A 26,085-nucleotide genomic window follows, 5' to 3' on the forward strand; every position below is an offset into this window, starting at 1 on the left:
ACAATGAAGCGTTAAGTAAGAAACCAAAAGAGACCAGCGTATAAGTGTCCATCTCAAAACGGAGGAAGATCCAAACTCTCACTTTCCTCAATTCCCAAAATGACCTCCACAGTTGCAGCACCTCTGTCACCGCCATCTTCCGACTCTGATTCCGACTCCTCCTCCTCCCATAACCACCCTCACTCCGACCTTTCTTCCACCATCTTCAATTCCTACCTTCAACATTCCAGCAACCACAACAACCAAAATCACGACCTCATTAAAATCCAAGCTTTTCTCACTTCTTCTCGTTCTGGTGCCCTTTCGTGCCTCATTTGTCTCGAAAGAATCCGTCCTTCTCATCCCACATGGTCTTGTTCCTCTCGTTGTTTTGCCGTCTTCCATCTCCACTGCATTCAATCGTGGGCTCTTCAATCTTCCAATATGGCTGCCGCACGCGCCCTCACGCGCGCTGCCACTCCCAACGACACTTCCCTTTTATGGCACTGCCCCAAATGCCGTGTTGACTATTCTAAATCGCAGATCCCTAAGGCGTACTTTTGTTTCTGTGGGAAAGTTCAAGACCCACCTCATGATCCTTGGGTTTTACCTCATTCTTGTGGTGAAATTTGTGGCAGGAATTTGAAGTATAATTGTGGACATCATTGTTTGTTGTTGTGTCACCCTGGACCGTGTCCCTCTTGTCCTAAATTGGTGAAATCCAACTGCTTTTGTGGGGCTGTCGAAGATGTTAAACGATGCGGGTTTAAGAATTTCTCGTGTAATGGTGTTTGTAAGAAATTGTTGGATTGTGATACTCATAGGTGTAATGAAATTTGCCATGAGGGTGATTGCCCTCCTTGTAAAGCTAAAGGGGTATTTAAGTGTCAATGTGGGAAGATGGAGATGAAAAGAGAGTGTTTTGATAGGGTGTTTAGGTGTGAAAATGAATGTGACAAGTTACTTGGGTGTGGGAGGCATAAGTGTGAGAGGGGTTGTCATGACGGTGAGTGTGGAGATTGTCCACTTCAAGGGAAAAGGACTTGCCCTTGTGGGAAAAGAGTTTATGAAGGGATTGCTTGTGATGTCGCCGTTTCACTATGTGGAGCAACATGTGGTAAATTGCTGAGATGTGGATTTCATCGGTGCCCTGAAAGGTGCCACAGAGGTCCTTGCATTGAAACTTGTAGGGTCGTCGTCACCAAATCATGTAGGTGTGGGAGTTTTAAGAAACAGGTACTAATATTTAGTTATACTGATTTTGAATAATTTTCATAATTATCTTTCTGTTCTAAGTTTGTAAACAATAAATTGAACTTAGAATAGGTTCCTTGCCACCAAGATATGACATGTGAAAGGAAGTGTCAGAAAATGCGGGACTGTGGAAGACATGCCTGTAAACGCAAATGCTGTGATGGGGATTGCCCACCTTGTTCTGAGGTGTGTTTGGCGGCTCATATTTTTGATAATTTTTCTAATGACTATTATTCCTAATTTGTACTTAATCTATCAAGTGACAGATGTGTGACAGGAAGCTCCGTTGTAGGAACCACAAGTGTCCAGCTCCATGCCACAGGTCTGATATAGTTCTTTCTGTTTCTCTGAGTTGCAATTCCCCGGCATTAAATGGAAGAGAGTTTCCATGCTATTCCTCTTAAAGGAAAAATTATTGTCTGATTGATATATTTGGTAGGTTTCGTACATGAAAGAGTTGTTACCATTTTGTGAAGCTCCATTCCTCATATATACATGTATCAAATAGGTGTACTTGCGGTTTCTCTGATGCATATCTCCGTTTTAGGAACAAAAATCATTACAAATTTTTGAAATGAAAGGATGAATATGATAAATATTAGAAATCATTCACTTGTATTTTGTTAGACATCCATCATATAAGAAGTTTAAGATACTTGGGTGATTTATCACCAAGGGTGTGGTCTAGTGGTTATTAAAATGGCAGGAGAACCATGAGGTTTTCATATTCAAATTCCAGCAAAGGCAAAAAATACTAGGTAATTTCTTCCCCTAACCTTGGTGAGTAGAGTTAATACGGTACCTTTGCTGGTGGAAGATAGCAGGTACCCGATGGAATAGTCTAGGAGCACGCAAGTTGGCCCAACACCACCGTCATTTAAAAAAAAAAAAAAGATCACTTGGGGTGATTCAATAATTTATCTTGCTGCAATTGAGTCTTCTCAACTCTATGGACGAGAACAACGGGAGGCAGCGCGGGAAAGAACTGAATTTTGGCACCTATGGTTTGTCAATGCTGTTGCCTGCTAAACTAAACACCTGATGATATGTAGGAAAAGTAAAAGTTCATATTTGTTGGTCACTTGTAATTTAAAGTAGTCTTACTTTAGTGATGATTTGCAAAGAAAAAATCGTATGATCTAAATAATCCAGTTCTTGTTTTATATTAGATATTTGGATGACTGTGAGGGTCCTTGATCTTTTATGCCTGCATCAGTTATTGAACAAAATATGACCAATTTTCTTTGGTTACTGCAGAGGCGCTTGTGCACCCTGCCCGGTAATGGTCACAATTTCATGTTTGTGCGGGGAGACACATTTTGAGGTAGGACTTCTGCTGCTATATGTACATTAATCAGACTCCTTGTTTAAAGTTATATATTTCCTATAGTGGAAAAGATGGTTGTGTTTACTCTATATCTGTTTCCGTTTTACTGATTAACCAAATAGGAGTGAGAGAGAGTTTGCTGTTGTCCATTCATTAGGACTTTCATTCTGTCTGGTGAATTGTTTTATACTGGAAGTCCTCACCAGTATTATGAGGAGTACTGATCACAAAAAAAAAAAAAAAAAAAAAAAAAAAAAAGTATCTGATGAGGAGTCAAGGACATATTAAGCTTTCACTTAGAAAACTTTATGCTTTGAACATCTAAAGCATATTAGCTTGGGAGATGAAGAAAGAGCCTAGGAACGAACATTTATCTACGAATAGGTTGTAACTCATGGTGCTTACTTATATTCCTCTTTACCTACACTTGTTTTTATTCCCCTCATTAATTGGATAAGTTGTGGCTCAACCACATATGATATAGCATGATGTGCCTAGTGACTGATGGTGACAGGTGCTCATTATTGGATGTTTCTATGACATGCACCAAAAGCAATATAAAAGCATGACAATTTACCTCTGTAGAAATGAGGACTTCATCAGCCTCCCCATTCTCTCCTCTTTCATCTTGTCAGATGATTTGACATCGCAAGGAAGTTCTTCCAAAAATGTTGGCCCATTGTCGGAAATGATATACTGAAGACACTTTCACTTCTATTATTAAGGTTCTTTTGAGAAAAAAATCAATCTTAAATTCCTAAATGTTAGGAGTTCCAATCTTAGATCAAATAAAGAAAGATTTAATAGCTAAAATTTTAGTTTATTCCAAAGTCCTAAATAATCGAAAGACGATTGAAGAACAATTTGTCCAATGTGAAATATTTTTTGAAGGGTAAAAAGTTTGATCAACATTTCACATTGGAGCTTCATGCTTTTATAATTGTATACATTATCATATAGCACTTATTAGGAAAAATATACATCCTCATATGGTCACTTTCGGATTTATTTGCATTCTGAATTTATCACTTCGAAATTTGATATTTCAGTGAGTGGTGTAGCTATGTCTATGAAGAAGAAATATAGAACGAGTTCGGATTTGGAAATGTAGCTCGCTTAGGTTCCTCTTAAGCTTGATTCCCCTGGTGACATTTGGCAATGACTAGTCCTTGTTAGCGCTCTCCAGTCATGGAAACTTAATGAATGGAATGCCTTTCAGTCATAGAAACTTAATGAACTGGCACAAATAGTGTAAAATATGTAAGCCTGTGCTCAAAGAATAATTATTTTAATATATATAAAAAGAGATTCTATGTACTGATAAGATAATATTAAAATGAGATTTTATGTATGTTAGATGGTATTCTACACTCTTTGGGAGATTGGATCTTACCTTTAACTAATTTATGATATTGCCATTATTTTTATTTTCCTATTAAAAAAAAAATAATGGCAATATTATAAATTAGTTTAAAGGTAAGATCCAATTTCCCAAAGTGAAGTGAAGATCTTATACTATTAGTGTCTATAATTGATTTATATTGTGCATTACTAATCCGTAGGACCTCATTGATTAGTGTTACAAGATCTCATGCATTGAACCCACGGTTATGGACCCGAATTTTATAGTATGAAATGTTTTCATTTCTAAGTGCAATACTCTATATAAGTTTAGACTGCATAAAATAAGGACATTTATCATGGTCTCAAGCCTCTTTGTGCTGCAAAGAAACCTGGAAGAATTGAAGTAGAAAGGTTTACATACTTTTTCTCTCTTGTGGAATGTGTAAAATACTATCTCTCATTCCGATTGCATTTCCCAAGGGGGGCTTCCGTTAATCTTTCCACTTTATTATATCTAGAGAATTTTTCTTCTCGCGGAAGAGAAATCTTTCGAATTACTGGATAGTAGTGAGAGCGTCGATAGATGGTTGTAATCATAGAGAGAAGCTGACACTGCACAAGCAAGCTGAAAAGCGATATAGAAAATCTCAGTTAGGTATGTGAGCAACTTCAATGAGTATTATCGGGGACTAGAAATCTATGTAGAAGGTGGGGAAGGAAGATTCAAGCTTACATGTATAGGGTATTACCAGAACATTAATACCGGAAATTGGATACAACAATAGGTAGAGAGAATTGCAGGGAGGATTCTACAGTTTTTTGGGAAAAACGCATTGATCGTCATCTGGCTACTCAGGGGAGATCTTATATTGAAGTTGCAAACAAACCAAAGAGGTCGGTACCGGCGGTAAATACAACTGAGGTGGTGGGGAATGTAATCAAGATTAAACAAGATACAAGTAAGATTTTCTCTCCAAATATTTAACAGGTAGCTTCAATGATCTTTCAGTCCTTTCCCGAAGCCAGAAGTGATATAAAGTTGGTTCATGAACCAATGGAAAGTCAATGCGAGACTAGAGTAACTCTGTTTCCTCATAATCAATTCCTATTCGATCTACCCTCTCAACAAGAGGCATTGAGCGTTAAAGCGGGGGAGTAGCTCTGGAATGGGAGAAACCTTTTACAGGAATGGTGGTTTTGGGTGTCTGGCTCAAACATGGAAAAAGCAAAGGTCTTAATCTTGTTGGGTCGATCCAAGAATATACACTTCATGAAAAGTCTACATCTCAAAAAAATGGTCCCAGGCACATTTACCAAGGATTTTCTCTCTCCTACTTTTTAGGATTGCAGAAGCTCACTTTTCCGGCAGGGAATACCAGAATTAGACCTTTTCTTTCAAGCCAACAATAGTCACCCACTGTGATTATTGCCAAAATCCTTATTTGTTTACTCATCTTTTTCAGTTCTGATTTGAAAGTAGCATGGAGGAGAACAGAATTTATTTTAATGCTGGTTTCAGTCATTTGACATCGCTAGGTGTATATCAGGCAATACCATCTGGTTCGACTGGGTGGAAAGAAGCAGGAACAGGTTGAGAAGGATAACTTTGAGCAAGAAGATTATGGAGTGGTTATGCTTCACCTTCAAGGAAGCTTCAAATGACCAAAAAATGTTGGTGAGGAGATGGAGGACAAAAGGTCAGGTGGCTGACTTCTTTGGTACTAGGAAGTACAATGAACATGGCAGATACATGAGCATTTTGTCCCTCAAAGGTGAAGCAAGATCAGTTATTATTGTACCTGAACTAGCCATCAATGCAGGCTGGAGAGAAATAGCTTATAAGATTGAAAGATTCATTAATTTCTCTCCTCAACCAACAGTCAGGCATCCCCCCAAACTGACTAACAAAGATTTTCCGTATGCAAAGGTTGTTGAAGACAGTAAATGGCAACCCCAATCAACAACAAAGGATAGCATAGTTAATGAAGAGGGTATATTGGGAAGATGCATAGCTGGTTTCTTTGGGGAAAAGGAACCCCCCACCCTTTCATATATTAGAAGGTGGTCATCTTCCACATGGAAGAAAGCTTTCGGGGTTAATATCTACCAGATGGCTGGACATTTGTTCCTTTTCGAGTTCCCAAATAGGAACATGGCCGAGCAGATTTTACAAGGGCAATGGGTTTGGAAAAATTTCAAGATCAAGCTAGAGTGGTGGAACCCTTTTGTTGGCTGTATACCAGTCCAACAGAAGAAAATTTCGACTTGGATCAGAGCAGTAGGGCTGCCACTCCATTTATGGTCACACGACACATTCAAAGAAATCGGCGACAAGTGTGGAGGGTGGAAGAAGACAGAAGAAGAAATTGAATTGAAAAACCACCTAAAATGGGCTCGAATTGAAGTCGTAGGCGAGGCTCGAGCTCGATGCATACCCAGTAAGGTCACCGTCTCTAGGGGGGGATACAATTTCATAATCCCGATCTGGGATGAGAGAAATACAATATTTGAGAAGATTCCGGCCAAAGAACCGGCTAGGGTTTAGGAAGCTGCTGTAGAGATCATTGATCAAAGAAGAGTACAAGAGCAGGTTCATATCCAGAGGTCCAAAGCCTTGTACGAGGTTATTAACCAAGTCTGCTCTATGACAGCTGTTGACTGGAGAACCTGCAGTCACGTGGGTGTTGCAGAATTTTTAAACAATGCTGAAGAAGCACGTGAGAGGCAGGTGACCTATTCAGAAAACATTAATAAGCAGTTGGGTCAGTCCAGCAACTTCAGTGGGCCAGATTCGGCCCAAGTCATCTTTAATGACTTAAATTCCCAGCCCAATCTGAAAATAACAAGAGACATTATTTTTGAGGAATTAGCTGCACACAGAACATCGTCTTCAAAAAACCCACAAGGCTTATTACTTACGGCTGAAACAGAGGAGTGCATGCATGCAAAGACTCCTAATTTTTTAGGAGTTTCAGAAAGAGAGAAAGAAGCAGACATACAATTGACAAGGGCAGAGGGGGAAACTAGGGTGGAAGAGGAGGAGGGGGTTCTTGATTTCCACAAAGAACAACAGTTGGAAAATCTTGATTCAAGCATTAATGGGGAGTTATGGGATGTGGAAGAGGCTGTACCTATTCTAACAGAGCAGGAAATTCTTGCTATTGACAAGGAGAGAGTTACGACTGTTTGGGTTTGCCAACATATTATCAAGCTAGGCAAGATTTTTGGCGCTGACTTCAAGGGACATGAAGAAGAAGCCCGATCAGGTTCTGTATATCTACTGTGAAATTCTCTGTCCTAGTTAATGGAGCCCCTGAAGGCTTCTTTGATGCTCAAAGAGGAATTAGACAAGGGGATCCCCTATCCCCGTTTCTATTTATTCTAGCTATGGAGGGTTTAAACAACATGATCAAGACGGCAAAAGTAAACGGATGGATCACAGGTTTTGAGGTTTCCACAAACAATGAGAGGAGTTTGGAGGTGACTCATCTCCAATATGCGGATGACACTCTGATTTTTTGTGATGGAAATGAGGAACAACTAAAATATCTGAGAGTAATTCTGGTACTCTTTGAAGGCATCTCAGGGCTTCACATCAACTGGGGGAAAAGCCATATATATCCCATTAATTTAGTCCCTAATATAGAGCTTCTGGCCACAATCTTGGGAGGTGAAGTAGGTTCTTTACCCACTGTCTATCTTGGGATGCCACTGGGTGCTAGATCAAGGTCAAAGAACATTTGGGATGCAGTTCTGGAAAAGTGTGAGAAGAAGTTGTCTAGATGGAAAGCACAATATTTGTCTTTGGGAGGCAGGCTGATCAATGCAGTTCTTGATGCTCTTCCAACATATATGTTATCCTTGTTTCCTATCCCCTCAAGTGTAGTCCAAAGACTAGACAAGCTCAGAAGGTCCTTCTGGCAAGGAAACAAGGAAAAGAAAAGTTATCATTTGGTTAAGTGGAAAGTTCTGATCAGTAGTAAAAAACAAGGTGGTCTTGGTATCAAAAATTTGAAGAATCAAAGTAAGGCTTTAAAATTGAAGTGGCTGTGGAGGTATGCTCAAGACTCACAATCTTTATGGGGAAAAGTGATCAAATTGAAGTATGGGGAGCTCGATTTTTGGGGCTACTAAGGAGGTAAATAAACCATATGGTGTAACTGTCTGGAGATCGATCAGAGCATGGTGGCCTTTTTTAAAGAGCCACTCTGTTATCAGAGTATATAATGGCAACAAAACAATTTTCTGGAAGGATAGGTGGTTGGGAAACAGAAGTTTGGAGGAGCTATTTCCTGATATGTTTGCTATGGCACAAGATCAGTACAAAACAGTGGCTGAAATGTGGTCACCTCAAGGCTGGGAGTTGATCTTAAGAAGAATGTTGAATGACTGGGAAATACCTAGACTAGTTGAGCTTTATAAACATTTGGAGTCTTTCCAAGGGCTGAAGGATGGGGTGGACTGTTTGTGGTGGACTGGGCATAACAAGGGGAACTACAAAGTGAGTTCAGGCTATAAGATCATGAACATGACTGAGCCACAAAACTCTAACTGGCCATGGAGACAAATCTAGAAAGTTAAGATACCTCATAAGGTTGCATGCTTTACATGGTTGCTAGCCAAAGAAGCTGTTTTGACACATGAAAACCTGAGAAAGAGAAGGATTATATTAGTTTCAAATTGTTGCTTATGTGGGGAAGCAGCCGAGATAGTAGGGCATCTGTTTTTACATTGCAAAATTACTGATCAGCTATGGAAGATTTTTATCAATCTCAGAGGCATATCTTGGACAATGCCTAGCAAGATTGTTGACACTCTTTCTAGCTGGGAGGAGGCTGGGATTGGGGCCAGGAATAGAAGCTACTGGAGGATAATTCCAGCTTGCATATGGTGGACAATCTGGAAAGAAAGGAATTCCAGATGTTTTGAGGATAGAAGTAACACTCTACAGAAGATCAAGCAAGACTGTATGTTGTTATTTTGTTTTTGGTGTACAAAGAATCCCTCTGTAGATGCAGAATCAATCTTAGAAGTTCTTGACTCATGTTAGGATTTTACTTTCTTAGCTTCTTAGTTTTCTTTTTTCTTTTGTAAAGGGGTTTTCAGTACTACCTAAGTACTGGTCTATAATACAAAGTTGTTACCTGAAAAAAAAAAAAAAAATCTTGTTGGGTCAGAGCTTTTGATATTCCTCTACATGACTGGTTGGAAGGTAATTTTTGATCTGTTTGGAATCAGTGCGGTGGGATTTGTGGGGATCGACATTGACCCGAGGGAGAATGCGGACCTGCTTGGGATTGTATCTGTTTGAGCTGCTATATTGAAATTTTGGTGAATTTGGCAGTAGAGATGGGAGAATGGAGTTGTGATATCTCTATCTTGTTGGATGAGCAAACAAATCTCTCTGGCAGAAAGGTCGACGGAGTTCAGAAACCGAGGGAGAGGGGAGGGACTACATTGATCCTCCCAATTTTTGGTAAGGTCCCGTAAATTGATAGGCACGTGGAGGCCCACGTGGGTGAGACACCTAATTTAGGAGATGATTTAAATCTGGCCAAAGCTTTTGGGCCAAACCTGACCAAAAATAAGTCAAATGAAAGGGAGCTGGTTGACTCATCTAGTGTGAAAACAATGGACCTGACTTATTATTATATGGGTCCAAAAGCAAGAAATAATAAAAAAGGAAAGAGAAGATTTTACAAGGTCAAAGAACATTTGGGATGCAGTTCTGGAAAAGTGTGAGAAGAAGTTGTCTAGATGGAAAGCACAATATTTGTCTTTGGGAGGCAGGCTCACTCTGATCAATGCAATTCTTGATGCTCTTCCAACATATATGTTATCCTTATTTCCTATCCCCTCATGTGTAGTCCAAAGACTGGACAAGCTCAGAAGATCCTTCTTCTGGCAAGGAAACAAGGAAAAGGAAAGTTATCATTTGGTTAAGTGGAAAGTTCTGATCAGTAGTAAAAAACAAGGTGGTCTTGGTATCAAAAATTTGAAGAATCAAAGTAAGGCTTTAAAATTGAAGTGGCTATGGAGGTATGCTCAAGACTCACAATCTTTATGGGGAAAAGTGATCAAATTGAAGTATGGGGAGCTCGATTTTTGGGCTACTAAGGAGGTAAATAAACCATATGGTGTAACTGTCTGGAGATCGATCAGAGCATGGTGGCCTTTCTTAAAGAGCCACTCTGTTATCAGAGTATATAATGGCAACAAAACAATTTTCTGGAAGGATAGGTGGTTGGGAAACAGAAGTTTGGAGGAGCTATTTCCTGATATGTTTGCTCTGGCACAACATCAGAACAAAACAGTGGCTGCAATGTGGTCACCTCAAGGCTGGGAGTTGATCTTAAGAAGAATGTTGAATGACTGGGAAATACCTAGACTAGTTGAGCTTTATAAACATTTGGAGTCTTTCCAAGGGCTGAAGGATGGGGTGGACTGTTTGTGGTGGACTGGGCATAACAAGGGGCACTACAAAGTGAATTCAGGCTATAAGATCATGAACATGACTGAGCCACAAAACTCTAACTGGCCATGGAGACAAATCTGGAAAGTTAAGATACCTCTTAAGGTTGCATGCTTTACATGGTTGCTAGCCAAAGAAGCTGTTTTGACACATGAAAACCTGAGAAAGAGAAGGATTATATTAGTTTCAAATTGTTGTTTATGTGGGGAAGCAGCCGAGACAGTAGGGCATCTGTTTTTGCATTGCAGAATTACTGATCAGTTATGGAAGATTTTTATCAATCTCAGAGGCATATCTTGGACAATGCCTAGCAAGATTGTTGACACTCTTTCTAGCTGGGAGGAGGCTGGGATTGGGGCCAGGAATAGAGGCTACTGGAGGATCATCCAGCTTGCATATGGTGGACAATCTGGAAAGAAAGGAACTCCAGATGTTTTGAGGATAGAAGTAGCACTCTACAGAAGATCAAGCAAGACTGTATGTTGCTATTTTGTTTTTGGTGTACAAAGAATCCCTCTGTAGAAGCAGAATCAATCCTAGAAGTTCTTGACTCATGTTAGGATTTTACTTTCTTAGCTTCTTAGTTTTCTTTTTCTTTTGTAAAGGGTTTTTCAGTACTACCTAAGTACTGGTCTATAATACAAAGTTGTTACCTGTTCAAAAAAAAAAAAAAAAAAAAAAAAAAGAAAGAGAAACGGAAGGAGAATAAATACCGGGAGGTAAAAGTCCCAATACATATCCCCCCAATATTCCCTGATCTTCTCAATCGGAGCTCACAATTTCGGGTTAGAGATGGTACATACAACGATCAAAATCATGAAAATAGAGATGAAGAACAACAAAGGAACCTCCCTCTAATTCTACCATCAGTAATTGCTGGCATATTCCCATCTGTGGTAAGCGAAATACACTCTGAGTTCTCTTCCCTTTCTTTTAGCAATCATGTTGCTCTTTCATGGCATGACCAAGATGATCAGATGAGACAGAGTCCTACAGTCATTAAAACATCAAAGTGGACTAAATTAGTCCTGGGTTAGCCATGCAACTCATTTGGAGTTATTGTGAATGGATTTGAACATGAAATTTTTGATATGATATTAAGAACAGAACAAAGGAGACAACTTCAACTCCAAATGAAGAAACAAAAATCAAATGAAGGGGTGAAAAAACAAAAAATGAAACAGGATACAGAAGCGAAAAGACTGGTGTGCAGGGTTAATTATGAAGGGGCAGAAAAAAAAAAAAGGCAACGGGAAGGAAATACCACTCTTTTGCAGGTTGAGAGTTAATATAATCACCTGGAACATCAGGGTGTTGAACTTTGGGATGGAACATTAGGAGTATTATCAAATCACCAATCAATAAGTGGAAACTAGACATTGCGGCTACAAGAAACTAATTGAAGTATGTAATTAACAAATCTCGACGCAAATTTGGGGAGCAGATGGGCAGGCAGGCAAAACTCAAGGCCAATGGTATTAGAGGCGGGGGTGAATAGTAATTTTGTGAGATAAATGATAATGGAATTGCATTGAAAACCAACAGGGGACTCATTCCATTTCAAATATGTTGGGAGCGTCACAGAAATTTCAATTGGGGCTTAGCTGGGTATATGGTCAACATTAAGCTGGAAAGGGAAGAATTTTGGCATGAACTAGGGGTTGTCAAAGGAATCTGGGCTGATCAGTGGGCGATAGGTGGGGAATTAAATGTATGCAGATTCGAGAGTGAAGAGATGAATTGTGTGAAAAGATCCAGGGCAATGAGGGGATTCTCAGATGTGATCCAAGATCTTTGTCTAGTAGATCTGCCACTAGAGGGGGCTCATTTCACATGGACAAGATGGGAGGAGAGTATCTAGGCATCAACGATACATAAATTTTTGATCTCATCTGAGTGGAATGATACTTTTAGGAAAAGATCAAGCAGTTAGCTCTCTTTAAAGTCAAATCAGATCATATTCCTATTATGCTAGAAGTGAGGATTGAGATTCTAATCCTTCATACTTTAAATTTGAAAATATGTTTGAATATAGGTAGGTTTATCAAGAGGATTAAGGCCTGGTGGTTTTTTTTTTGTTTTTGTTTTTGTTTTTGTGTTTGAAACTGGTAAAGTTGTATTCCTCAGCATTAAGGGTATGCTGGCCACCTCCAAAAAGTGAGTAACCAAAAGAAAGGAAAAAGACTTGCAGGAAACCTAGTAAATCTACAATCTGATCTGTTTCCTCTATACAAAGTTTTTTACACCAAAAGTAAAGATACAATACAATTCCATTTAACTTTCTGAATAGAATGGATCTATCTTCAAAACATCTCCCATTTCTTTCACTCCACACAGTCCACCATATGCAGGCTGGTATTATCCTCCACCACCTTTTCTGACTTTTGCTCCGTCCCCTTCTAATCCAGCAACTGAACAGATCTGAAGTGTGCTCTGGCATGATCCATCTTGTATTAGAATGTTTGAGAAAGATTTCCCAAAGATGGGCAGTGAACACACAATGAAGAAACAAATGTTTGTTAGTTTCCCTTGTTTTGTTGCAGAGAAAACATCTGGGTACTAACTGCATCCCTTTCTTTTGTAAAACTTCTTGAGTAAGACCGGCTCTCTTTACCACTAACCATGTGAAACATTTCACCTTGGTAGGTACCAAGGCTTTCCAGACGGAATTCCATTGATATTGTGTCCTTCCAGCTCCACCTTGCATCTCTATCTTGTATGCACTGTTGACTGTGAAACAACCAGCCTTGCTATGCTTCCATATAATCTTATCAGGTTCTGTTATGATACTGCTGGAGCCTCCTGGTTTTCCAAGTAATGATGCCACCTCTCCACTTCCCAATCATTTAGCAGCCTTCTAAAAGAAAGGTCCCACCCCTGGGGTGTCCAACATTCACACACTCTTGCTTCGGGATTATTACAAGTAATGAACAGATCTGGGAATGGGAATGATTCCATTAGAGGAGTTTGGTCAATCCATCCTTCTTTCCAGAATTTAATCTTGACCCCATTACCCACCTTAACTTTCAGATTTGCTTCCATCAATGGTCACAAAGCCCTGATTGTTCTCCACACTCCAACCCAAAGGGTTCAGTGATTGTTTCTGTACACCAAGCACTAAGTTCACCAAATTTAGCCATGATTCCATAGGGCATTTTCCTCTCCATTATATCTCCATAGCCACTTGATCATAAGACTATTGTTTTGTGGTCTTAGATTTCTGATTCCCAATCCACCCCTTGCTTTGCTAAGTATTACTTTTATCCCATTCCACCAAACTGTAACCCTTTCCTTCTTTGCAACCTTGCCATAGAAATTTTCTCCTTAGCTTGTCTAATTTTTTCACTACTGTTGAAGGAATAGAAAATAAGGACAATCACATATGTAGGGAGAGAATCTAGCACAGAGTTAATCAAGGTTAATCTTCCCCCAAGTGACAAATATTGTGCTTTCCACCTTGCAAGCTTCTTCTCAGTTTTCTCCACTATACCGTCCCAGATCTCCAGTGCCTTATGCTTGTTACCCAGTGGCATACGTAGGTAAGTTGTAGGCAAATTCTCCACTCTGCACCTTAATATGCTTGCCATATCTTGAATATGAGGGACTTCTTTGACAGGGAATAAACTGCTTTTCCCCCAATTGACCCTCAAACCTGCTACAGCTTCAAAAACCATCAACATCAATCTGATATAGCAGATCTGTTCAGCCTTTGGTTCACAAAAAATAACAGTGTCATCAGCATACAATAAGTGACAAATCTCCATTTCCTCCCCAGCTCTACCACCAATTTGAAATCCCCTGAACCATCTATTATGTATTGCAATTCTCATCATGCTATCAAATCCTTCCATTTCCAGAATAAAAAGGAAAGGAGATAGAGGGTCACCCCGTCTCAAACCCCTCTCAGATGGAAAAACCCCACAGGTTCTCCATTTACAAGAACAGAAAGCCTGACAGTTTTAATACAAAACTCAATCCAGCTCAGCCATCTGCTACCAAACCCCATCTGCCTGAGAGTGTTTAATAAGAATTTCCAGTTTACATGGTCATAGGCTTTCTGAATATCAAGTTTGCACATAACACCAGGTTCCACTCCCTCCATTCTTGAATCAATACATTCACTAGCTGAAGTTATTAAAAAAAGACCATACAACTTGGAACGAGGAAGAATTGGGGAAGTTTGGAGCAAAGTATTGTAAGACTTACTGTCACTGCAGCAATCCACGGAAGTTAGACCACAATCCTTGGAAGCAAAATAAAAAGCCTTAAGCCTACAAGAGGAGGCCCAACAGATGGCTAAAGCATCAGAAGTGTCTTGGAGAAAAAAGTCAAGGTGTCTATGGCTTAAACGAGATAGAAATACTAATTTTCTTGAGAGGATTGCTAACTCAAACAAGAGATCAAAAGGCATTGATAGACTAAAAGTGGGAGATATAACTGAAGATAAGTATCTCATAAGGAGAGAGAAATTTTCTACCAACATTAGAAGTTTCTACCAACAGCTGTATATACAAAATGTGACCAGGAGACCAACATCATTTGAGGATGTTGCATCAATCATAGATGAAGAGAGAGATTGGTTGGAAAGACCTTTTGAAAAGGGCTGAAGTTTTAGCAGCCATCACAATAGGTGCTCTTAACAAAGCTCCAGGTCCAGATGGATAAACAATGGCGTTTTTTCAAAATGCAGAGAGGTGATAAAGCAAGACATAATGGGAGCTCTTCAGCACTTTCATCAAACAGGTCATATAGTCGGGTCATGTAATGCTACTTTTATAGCTCTTATCCCCAAAAAGAAAGGAGGGGTAAAAGTGAGGGACTATAGACCAGGTTGATTGGTAGTGGTTTAAAATTGCTTCCAAGATCCTAGCAGAAGGCTAAAGGGTGTAATAGGGAAGTTGATCACCAAAATGCATTCATGAAATCGAGGCAGATAATAGATCTTGCATGGCTAGCTAATGCAGTGTTGGACTGGAAGTTCAAAGGTGAAATTTGGGCAGCTGGTCTTTTATTCAATCTAGACACAAAGAAGGCATACCAGCTAAACTGGTAATACAAGGTCAAAGTTCTCAAGAAAATGAGGTTTGGGGAAGGCTGGATTAGGTGGATTAAATTTTTATAACCATAGTGAAGTACTCTATCTTGATTAATGGTGGCCCTGTTGGTTTCTTCTCACCTTAGAAAGGTCTTAGATAAGGAGATCCCCTATCTCTGTTCTTGTTTATTTTAGCTATGGAGGAACTTAGCAAAATGCTGGAAAAGGCTAATCAATTGCGCTGGACGGAGGGTTTTAGGGTGGGCAATGAAGTTGGGAGCTCTGTTACTATCTTCCATTTGTTCTATGCTGATGACACTTTAATATTTTGTGGAGCTGGATGCTCCTGAACTCTTATGATCTTTGAAGATATATCAGATTGCACATGAACATGTCAAAAACTCAAAAAACACTATTCATGTTAATGCAGTCCCTGAACTGGAGGATCTAGCTGAGTTAATGAGCTGCAATGTGGCGTCATTTCCCACAACTTACCTAGGCCTCCCTTTGGGTGCAAGGTACAAATTACAAGGAATTTGGAGTGGAATAATTGAGAAGTTGAGAGAAACTTGGCTTCTTGGCAGATGCAGTATCAGGCTAACACTCTATAAATAGTGTGTTAGATGGCATTGCAACATACTTCATGTCCCTTATTCCAATCCAGCTAGTGTGTAAAAGGCTGGACTAAATCAGGATAGCATTCTTATGGGAAAGCAATAATCAACATCACAAATCCCACCTGGTTAAATGGCCAAGAGTAACACTTCCAAAGGAACATGGAAGATTGGGCATAAAAGACTTGGCACTACAAAACAAGAGTATGTTACTAGATAGGTACTGGAGGTATATTCTGGACAATCTTGGGCTGTGGAAAGCAGTTATTAAAGCAAAAACATGGTGAATTGAGCAACTGGTGCACCAGGCAGATCAGTTCATCTCATGGCACGGGGCCGTGGAAGCACATCTCTAAACTTTGGTTGGAATTCCAACTCAATTCTACTCTCAAGCTAGAAAATAAAGCACACGTATTATTTTGGAGGGGCAATTTAGGAACAGTGGCATTGAAAGATGAATTTCCAAACATATACTCAGTGCAACTAATCAAGACTCTGATATTCAACAGAGCTGGCAACGCAACTCGTGGGACTTACAACTCAGGAGAAACATTGCTATGGGGGGACTCAAAAGGTGGGACATTCACTGTGAAGAAGGAATACTCAAAACTCTGATCCAACCAGTGTTATCAAAAGCAAAAAGCACAAAAAAGCTCTAAGTTCAGTTGGGGCTTTAAGCGCAAAGCACAAATAAGGAGTTGACTTTAATGAAAAAAGACACAATGGTGGAAAAATACAAATATATAGATGTTAGTCCAAGACTAATAATAATAAGCATGAATAACAAAAATATGAGATCAAAGAAATTGAAAAAAATTACGATTAAGTGAAATATCAATTATCTAGTGTCACCTCTTCAAGAAAAGCTCATTGGCAAAGAAAAGTATGTCTTAGAGCCTTGATGATGACACTGAAGTGCCCATAAAGCTAGGCGAAGCGCTCAACATGTTCTGCGCCTCGCTTCAGGGCTTAAGCGCGCTTTTGACAACGTTGGATCCAACAAGCAGTTCATAGACAAGTGCTATGGACATTCTCTAAAGTGACTTGTTTCATCTTGATGGCCTTATATGGAGCTTGCCTAACTCAAGACAACCTTAGTAGGAGGAGCATTCAGATAGTAAATAGGTGACGTGTCAACTGGAGTCTGAAAGTGTGAGACACCTTTTCCTACATTGTACAGTAGCAAGAGATATGTGGAGTATGTTGTTTTTCTAATTTTTGACTAGCTTGGTCATGCCTAACAATATCAAGGAAGCATATGAAAGCTGGTGTTGATGGAGAGTTGGTATTCCATAAAAAAACTTGGGTAGCGGTGCATGCTACAACTTTTTGGTGCATTTGGAATGAAAGAAATCATGCGCTTAAAGTCAACTCCAAATCATGCGCTTAAAGTCAAGTGCTTGGTTAATTTATTTAGTTCGCTCAATAGCATTGTATCTAGCTGTGATCGCTTTTTGTACAGTGTTTTCTCTTTAGTGGTAGACTAGTTTTTGTATAAGAGCAGACACTTCCTCTCTTTCATGTAATTTTTGCCTGCATTTTCTTGATGCCTTTTTGATGAGGTCCCTCTTACTGTATAAAAAAATGTAAAATACCTATAGATAAATTTTATTCAGTTCAGGATAGTGTTATTCCTTTTATCTATTTGGTGCAACTTAAGGATCCCTTATGTAAAGAAGATTGAGATCGTTCGCAGAAAACCATCTCTTTTTGTAGGATTTCTTCTTTTTGTATACTTCTTGTATATGGGCATGTTTTTGTTTGGCCCAAACATTTAATAAAATTTGTTACTTTATCAAAAGAATAAAAAAGTGAAATACCCTATAGTATATGAAAGAGTGAAAAGTTTGCTTTTTTTGCTGGAACTTATCCCAAAAAGAATACAGTTGAGTAATGTAAAAGAAATCTAATTTTGGTCTCGTGTTTATCTCACTTGATCACTTGTTGTACTCGCTGCTGAGGTTCATTTTGATCTGGGAAAGAGGCCCTAAGATTGCTACCTGCAAGGTGGGGAAATGCCAGAATCTGGTTCCTGTATATGCTCTCTCTGTTCTCCTCTATCTAGCTGGCTGTTCACTACAATTGAAAAAATTGATGACCGAGTTTATTAGGTTCTTGTTGATCTTCCTTCTCAACCCTGGAATATATTTCATTCACATTTCAACCAATATGGTATATCAATAAAATAGGCAACTGAACAAATGTTTCTCTAGTAAACATGTAATTTAGGAGTTCTCTCTACTTGATCAAAAATAAAAAATAAAAAAGTAGGAGTTCTTACTACAGAGACATTGTGTTGGGAGATTTGGAGTACTCTGAGAAGTGCGATTTTGGATATTGTAGGAGTATAAAGGTTGAGGAGGTTAAGGGTGATGTTCGTAGGATGCACAGGGGAAGAGCTACGGACTGGGACGAGATTCTGAGGAATTTTGGAAGAGTGCGGGCGAGCTGAGGCTTGGGTGGGCGACCGGGTTGTTTAATGTCATTTTCGAGACGACAAAGATGCCGAAAGAATGGAGGTGGAGTATAATGATTTCTTTGTACAAGAACAAGGTGACATTCAAAGAAAATTTCTTGACAACTATAGAGGTATCAGTACCTAAGCCACACTATGAAAGTGTGGGAAAGGGTGGTGGAGATGAGGGTGAGGAGAGGTGTGTCTATTTCAGAGAACCAGTTCGGATTCATGCCAGGGCGCTCTACTACAGAAGTCATTCATATTGTTAGGAGATTGGTGGAGCAGTATAGGGAGCGCAAGAGGGACTTGCACATGGTATTCATCGACCTAGAAAAGGCTTACGACAAAATGCCAAGAGAGGTTCTATGGAGATGCTTGGAGGCTAAAGGTTTACCTGTGGTGTTCATTAAAGCGATCAAGGACATGTATGATGGAGCCAAGACCAGGGTAAGGACAGCAGGAGGAGTTCATTAAAGCGATCAAGGACATGTATGATGGAGCCAAGACCAGGGTAAGGACAGCAGGAGGAGACTTGGAGCACTTCCCAGTTCTGATGGGTTTGCATCAAGGATCAGCTTTTAGCCCCTTTTTATTTGCCTTGGTGATGGATGGATTGGCACGATATATTCAAGTGAGGTGCCATGGTGCATGTTGTTCGCGGATGACATAGTCTTGATTGACGAGACTCGCATCGAAGTTAAAGCTAAGCTAGAGGGTTGGAGATAGACGCTGGAGTCTAAAGGATTCAAGTTGGAGTAGGATCAAGAAAGAGTACTTGGAGTGCAGGTTAAGTGGCGTACCACATGAGGCTGACGTGGAAGTGAGGCTTGGTCCCAGGTCATCCAAAAGAAAGGAAGTTTCAAGTATCTTGAGTCTATTATACAAGGAAATGGGGATATCGATGGTGATGTCACACATAGTATTGGCGCAGGGTGGATGAAATGGAGGCTCGCTTCCGGAGTGTTGTGTGACAAGAAAGTGCCACAAAAACTTAAAGGCAAGTGCTATAAAGTGGTGGTTAGACAGACTTTGTTGCACGGGGCGGAATGTTGGCTAGTCAAGAACTCTCACGTTTAGAAGATGAAAGTTGCGAAAATGAGAATGTTGCGGTGGATGTATGGGCACACTAGGAGAGATAGGATTAGGAATGAAGATATCCGGGACAAGGTGAGAGTGACATCAGTGGAGGACAAGATGCCGGAAGCGAGGGTGAGATGGTTTGGGCATGTGAAGAGGAGAGACACAGATGCCCCAAAGCAGAGGTGTGAGAGGTTGGCTATAGACAGTTTCAGGAGAGGTAGAGGTAGGATAAATAAGTATTGGGGAGAGGTGATTAGACAGGCCATGGCGTAGTTTCAACTTACCGAGGACATGACCTTAGATAGGAGGTTGTGGAGGACTCAGATTAGGATAGAAGGCTATTAGGTAGTCTCGCTTATTCTTTCGTACTATTATTCGTAGTTTTGCTCTATCGTTTATTGCCCTTTGATTTCTGCTTATTTATATTGGGTCTTGTCTTTCCAAACTGTTATAGCATGACTTTCTCGCTTTTGTTAATTCTCATTTTCATATTGCTTTGATATGCCTGTCCTTATCTGACTTTTTTTGTCTTGTTTTCTCTTGAGCCGAGGGTCTTTTGGAAACAGCCTCCCTATCTTCCAAGGTGGGGGTAAGGTCTGCGTACACTTTACCCTCCCCAGACCCCACACTGTGGGATTCCATTGGGTATGTTGTTGTTGTTTAGTTCTCTTTAGTATTCTTTTGGTTTTTTTAGCTGTACGTTTTGATCTCTTTCTCTATCTCTCTCTCTGTGACGTTGCTACTCTGAATTAGCATGGCTGCATGTAATTGTCATCAATAAAATTTTTAAGCTGCCTATTAAAAAAGAACAGAAAACTTAGGTGATATCTGACATGGTCTTGACTATATTTAAAAATGGGGAAAAGGGTCAAATATACCCCTCTACTATAGTTTAATAGTTAAATATACCCTCCGTTAGTCAAAGTAGATAAATATACCCCTTCCGTTAGTCAAAGTAGATAAATATACCCCTTCCGCTAAGAAAGCACACAAATATACCCCTTAGTTGACATAATCCCCAATTCCACCATTAATTACCCGATTTAATTTAAAAAAATCTATGCCCGCCCATGACCCGCAAATTAAATTCTTTCACACCCAAATATACCCACCACTACAACCAGCTTCAACACAACCACCCCGCCACTTCACTTCACCTGACAGTAAATTCTTTATAACCATCCTTAACCACAACCCCAATTGTTTTGTGCCTGAAACTTCAAGAGATTGTTGATTTTTAGTTTTTAATTTTAGATTGGAGGATCATTGTATAGAAAGGAGGCTTGTGGCAGGGATTTTCTAGCCTTTTTGAGCCTAAAGCTTTCATTTTTATTAATTTTAATGTTGCTAGCTACCTGGATATGTGATACAGTGATACTTGAAGAAATTTATCTCAGTTTGCTCCAAGCCAAAGCTCTCTGTTGGATAGTTAAGTATTTTATAAAGGGTGAAATATTATAATAATCATGTTTGACTGATGACAATCATGCTTTCTCTAGTATTTTGCATATGATATTCAATGCTGTATTAATGATTTAATGTATTTACTGAGATCGAATGATCTTTTTTGTTTTGTTCAGTGATGTCCGAGGACATGGTTAAGGAAGGCTATGAAGAATTTACTGGTTGTGGTGGTGGTGGTTGTGTTGGGTCGGTTGTAGTGGTGGTGGGTATATTTGGGTGGAAAGAATTTAATTTGCGGGTCGGGGCGAGTCGGGCATGGGTTTTTTTAAGTTAAATCGGACAATTAATGGTGGAATTGGGGGATTCGTCAGCGGGGGTATATTTGTGTACTTTCTTAACGGAAGGGGTATATTTATCTACTTTGACTAACGGAAAGGGTATATTTATCTACTTTGACTAACGGAGGGTATATTTAACTATTAAACTAAAGTAGAGGGTTATATTTGACCCTTTTCCCTTAAAAATGCTTGGAAAAAAAGAAGTATAAACGTTGTGTATATTTTAAGATGCTTAGTGTATCTACTTGTAAAAGAAAAAACCAAAGGAAAGAAGGCCTTAGAGGACCAACTAGAAATGCTAGTTCAGTACTTATAAATATGGTGCTGATATCATAAATCCATTTTTGAAGATTCTTGCTGAAGTGTTTCTGCTAATATTGTTCGCTTTTGTCAGGTTCCTTGTGGTGCAGAAGCTGAACAAAAACCTCCAAAATGTCGTAAATTATGCCGTGTAGGTCCTTTATGCAGGCATGCTTCTAATTGCAAGGTTGTATTCGTTGCACGTGCTACTTACCATGTATTTGGTTATCATATGGACATCCTTAGATCGTCCTTCTATGAATATTATTAGCAGAAGTATCACTTGATGGCTCAATCTTAATCCAACGTCTAGCATGAAATAAAATACTGTTTAACGTGGAAGCTAACATGTGCACTTATTTCTTTAGCCACATAGGTGTCACTATGGAGCTTGCCCACCATGTCGTTTACTTTGTGATGAAGAATATCCTTGTGGGCACAAGTGTGAATTGAGGTTTGCCTTTATTACATTTCTGGATATCTACTAATGTATACTGGTTCATTCGCTGAATCTTTACTTCGTTGATTGTAAGCAGGTGCCATGGCCCTACACCTCCTCCTCTTCCAGAGTTCACTTTGAAACCAAAGAAAAGGAGACCAAACAATCAAACTGAACCTACTCCTGGTTCACCATGCCCCCCATGTCCACAACTTGTTTGGAGGTCTTGTTTGGGTAATCATGTAGGAGCAGAAAGAATGGTGAGAATCATATTATCCTCAACTCATGGACAATACTTCCATTTACCTTTTGTTCATTCTTTTCAGGAGCTATTTATTCTTTAGTTTCTGTCAAAAGCTTCATATTTACTTGCCAACCAGAATTCATGTGAGCTCTTTCTCGTTTCAGATGGTCTGCTCAGACAGGGCAATATTTTCGTGTGACAATTTGTGTGGAAATCCCCTTCCTTGTGGAAATCACTACTGCACTAAAGTTTGCCATACCTTGGTTACTAGTACTTCAAAATTTGATAGTAGGAAAGCTGAATCCTGTGAAAAGTGTACTCTTCCTTGCCAACAGGTATAACTTATACCGTATAAGTAACTTTTATATCCATCTCATCTGTTGGTCTACTAGGTTTTTCTTTTGGGGCATAATTCAACAATCGATATTTTCCATGACATGTTTGGTGGCTGTATCAGTTTGATGGTTGCACTCCTTTATTAGTTGGCTCTGTGATTCGGGGATTAACTGTTTACTTTTATTGATCCTTATTTAGGAACGGAAACCTACTTGTCCTCATCCGTGTCCCTTGCATTGTCATCCTCGAGAATGTCCCACTTGCAAAGCACTGATAAAGCGTTCATGTCCCTGCGGTTCCATGGTTCATGTCTTTGAGTGCATATACTACAACAGCTTGTCAGCAAAAGAGCAGCTGACCGTTCGGTCCTGTGGAGGACCATGCCATAGGTAGTTCATTGAACTTGGCTCGCTTTTCCATCAAATCTAGGATAAACAAAAGCTATTATTTCAATGTTTTATAGGTAGCCTATATGTCTTTTTTATAGCACCAAAAGCAAAAGAGGTATGCACCTTGATAGCTAGAGAGGCTATTAGGCTTTTCAACTTCTTTGCGCAACCCCCTTCCCCTTTAGGCTTTTAAAAAGTTGAATTCTTTGCCTTTACAATGCATTTGAAACTTCCTAACTTACCTCGATGAACCTTTGTTTGGTTGGATGTCAAATGTGCAGAAAATTACCCAATTGTACGCACCTCTGCCCTGAAACATGTCATCCTGGTGAATGTCCATCTCCTGATCAATGCTCCAAGAAGGTAATTGACTGATGTACTCTCACTGCGTTGTTTTGTTGACCTAATTATCTTGGTCTGTTATTACTTCTTAATCCGAATTACAAAGAGCTTATGTTCTTAGCATCTTGTTTTAAATCAAACAGAATCATTCATAAGGCCGTATTTATTATTGAAGGAGGAAATCTATCCCCCACCAAAGTGAATATCCTTTCAATCTTTCTTACTTTTAATTGCGAAGGAGTCGGGGGGGGGGGGGCGCATTTACTGGTTCAGGTGGTACAATACCCGGTCTGATATCCATTCACTTCCAGACAAGACCTCTATTGAGCAGATTTGGCTGATAACCTCCTCCCCCCCCCCCCCCCCCCCCCACCCCCCAACCAAAAAAAAAAAAAAGGCCAAAAACGAAAAAAGTGAGAGAAAACCTCCTTTCCCTGCTCGGAGCATGTGACAATGGGGCAAGAAGAGTGCAAATGAGTATAACTTAGGGTGATCAAAGCATTATATATACATACACACACTGAAACGTGTGATGGGTAAGTATATGTATGTGTGCATGCACACATGAAATAGAGCAAGGAGAAACAGAAAACAAGATCAAGAAATCTCTTTTCCTGTTTGGTCCATAAAAGTGTAATTTCCATGATGCCTCAAAACAAGGAAACATGATTTGCGTTTTCAATTCCTTTTACTTGCTTGTCTAGCCCAAGGAAGGATTTAACTTCATTATTGCCGGTACATAATGTTTTTCCTTCCACTACTTTCTTTGCCACGCTATCCTATCAAAGCAATCATACATTTGGGATTTGATGGGCTTCACTTGATGTCATTAAGCATTGCATCCTATCAAAGCATCATACATTTGGGATTTGATGGGCTTCACTTGTCATTAAGCATTGCACTAACTGGTGTTTTCAAGGAAAAGCATCTCTATGAAGCTGCATGAAGGCCAGTTGTCTGATGGTTTTCCATCAGCTACTTTTTATTTATGTCAATTATCTACTGAAATTTTAGGACCACAAAAGAAAGGAAGTTCCATTCTGATTGTCGGTGAGAAAGGAAAAAGTTGGGTGAAAGAAAAGAGAAAACCAGTTGTCTGATGGCTTTCCATCAGCTACTTTTTATTTATGTCAATTATCTACTGAAATTTTAGGACCACAAAAGAAAGAAAGTTCCATTCTGATTGTCAGTGAGAAAGGAAAAATTGGGTGAAAGAAAAGAAGAGAGAAAAAGATGCAACTTCTGTGAGATTAGACTATTTCAGAAATAAGGTTTTAGCTTCTGTGAGCTCATCCAATATACAACTAAGGTCCATCCCAGAAAGTTGAACAGGAAATTTTCTCCCAAGCCAGATAACTCTTTCTATGAGCGCTCTTAACCCAGATAACTCTTTGTATAAGCGCTCTTAACCCAGATAACTATTTAATGCAAAATGTAAAATCAATTCTCTTTTTTTTATTGATGGCATACAGTTTGAGTTCATAGTTGAGCCGAGAAAAGCCAACGCTATATCCCAGAAATAGTTTCAGTTATTTAGTTTACAGAGTCACTTTTTTCAATCCTGTTTACATGTCCTATCCCCACTATTTTATGATGAAGCATGCCCTATCTACAGTTAATTTTTAATGACTCTTTTATTAGGTTACTGTTCGCTGTGGATGCCAAACTTTGAAAAAAGAGTTGCAATGTAAGGATGTCCAAGCAGCCTATCGAAGTAGTGGTACTGATCCCAAAGATGTATTTAGAAACCAATATGGACTTGGCCTTCTTCCTTGCAATTCAGATTGCAGGAGCAAAGTGAAAGCTGCTGAGGCAGAGTTGCTACAGCGTAAATCAAAAGCTCCTGAGGTAAACCCTTATAGTTTTTTTAAAATGCATGTCGCATCTTTTATACAGGTTTTCTGGAGTTCAACATGAGGGTTACTCCTCTTGCCTTTGTGTTGAATAGTTTATTGATCCAAAACGTCCCCACTATTTGCTCTTGTTCAGGAAAAAGAACCAGAAACAAAACGTCATGTGACAAAGCGAAGACGGAAACGAGGACGAGTGCTCGAAGACAAGAAAACTTTGACACTGGAGGTTTGTCTTAGAATTAATGATGCATCCGTTCTCCTTTCGAAACTTCAAATGCTTAACTGCAGTTATTTTAACTTGACAGAGAATTGTTGCTGGCATCAGGAGATTTCTTCTTTTTGTTATCATCATAATAGCTCTAATTGCTTCAGTATATTTGGGTTATAAAACCCTACTATGGCTCTCCGAACGGATGAATGAAGCCGAAATACAACGACAAAGAAGATATGCACGAACATAGTTCGTCAGGATCAACTTCATACACAAATGTTTAGTCTTGGCTGATTTTCCTGGAGAGGAAGCCTTCTTTATTCATTTTGGATTTTAGTTCATATATGTAGAATAGCTTACAGGACATGCCGTGAGAGAAGCTTGGAGGAGTGGTGTGACCAAGTTTTTTTTTTCCCTTAGAAGAATGAATCAGAATTACAGTTTGTTATAGTTACTTATACAAAATAAAACAATGCATGCATCCTCATAGTAGATATTAGGATGACATGTCAAAAGTAGAGTATTAGAGAACAAAGCACTAGCTGGCCTCTTGATTTATAGAAATACTTGTGAAAAGGGCGCTCTTGATAGACACATTTATTTAGTTCAGATGTTGGGACTTTGTCCTCTCTGTTTGTGATAATGATGCTACTATTTTACTTTCTA

At 39.4% G+C, this 26,085-nt stretch overlaps 1 protein-coding gene across 1 annotated transcript; it reads left to right on the forward strand.

Annotated features, from left to right (window-relative positions):
• Nucleotides 1-26,085, forward strand: LOC132054134 (NF-X1-type zinc finger protein NFXL2). Its single transcript, XM_059446198.1, has 13 exons — nt 1-1,215; nt 1,306-1,419; nt 1,500-1,555; nt 2,491-2,557; nt 21,700-21,792; nt 21,974-22,059; nt 22,142-22,304; nt 22,453-22,623; nt 22,823-23,013; nt 23,295-23,376; nt 24,997-25,203; nt 25,345-25,434; nt 25,514-26,085. The coding sequence occupies exons 1-13, from the start codon at nt 100-102 to the stop codon at nt 25,667-25,669; spliced, it is 2,592 nt and encodes an 863-aa protein (XP_059302181.1). The 5' UTR covers nt 1-99; the 3' UTR covers nt 25,670-26,085.

The sequence above is a fragment of the Lycium ferocissimum genome, chromosome 1 (genome assembly GCF_029784015.1).
Source record: "Lycium ferocissimum isolate CSIRO_LF1 chromosome 1, AGI_CSIRO_Lferr_CH_V1, whole genome shotgun sequence".
Lineage (NCBI taxonomy): Eukaryota > Viridiplantae > Streptophyta > Magnoliopsida > Solanales > Solanaceae > Lycium > Lycium ferocissimum.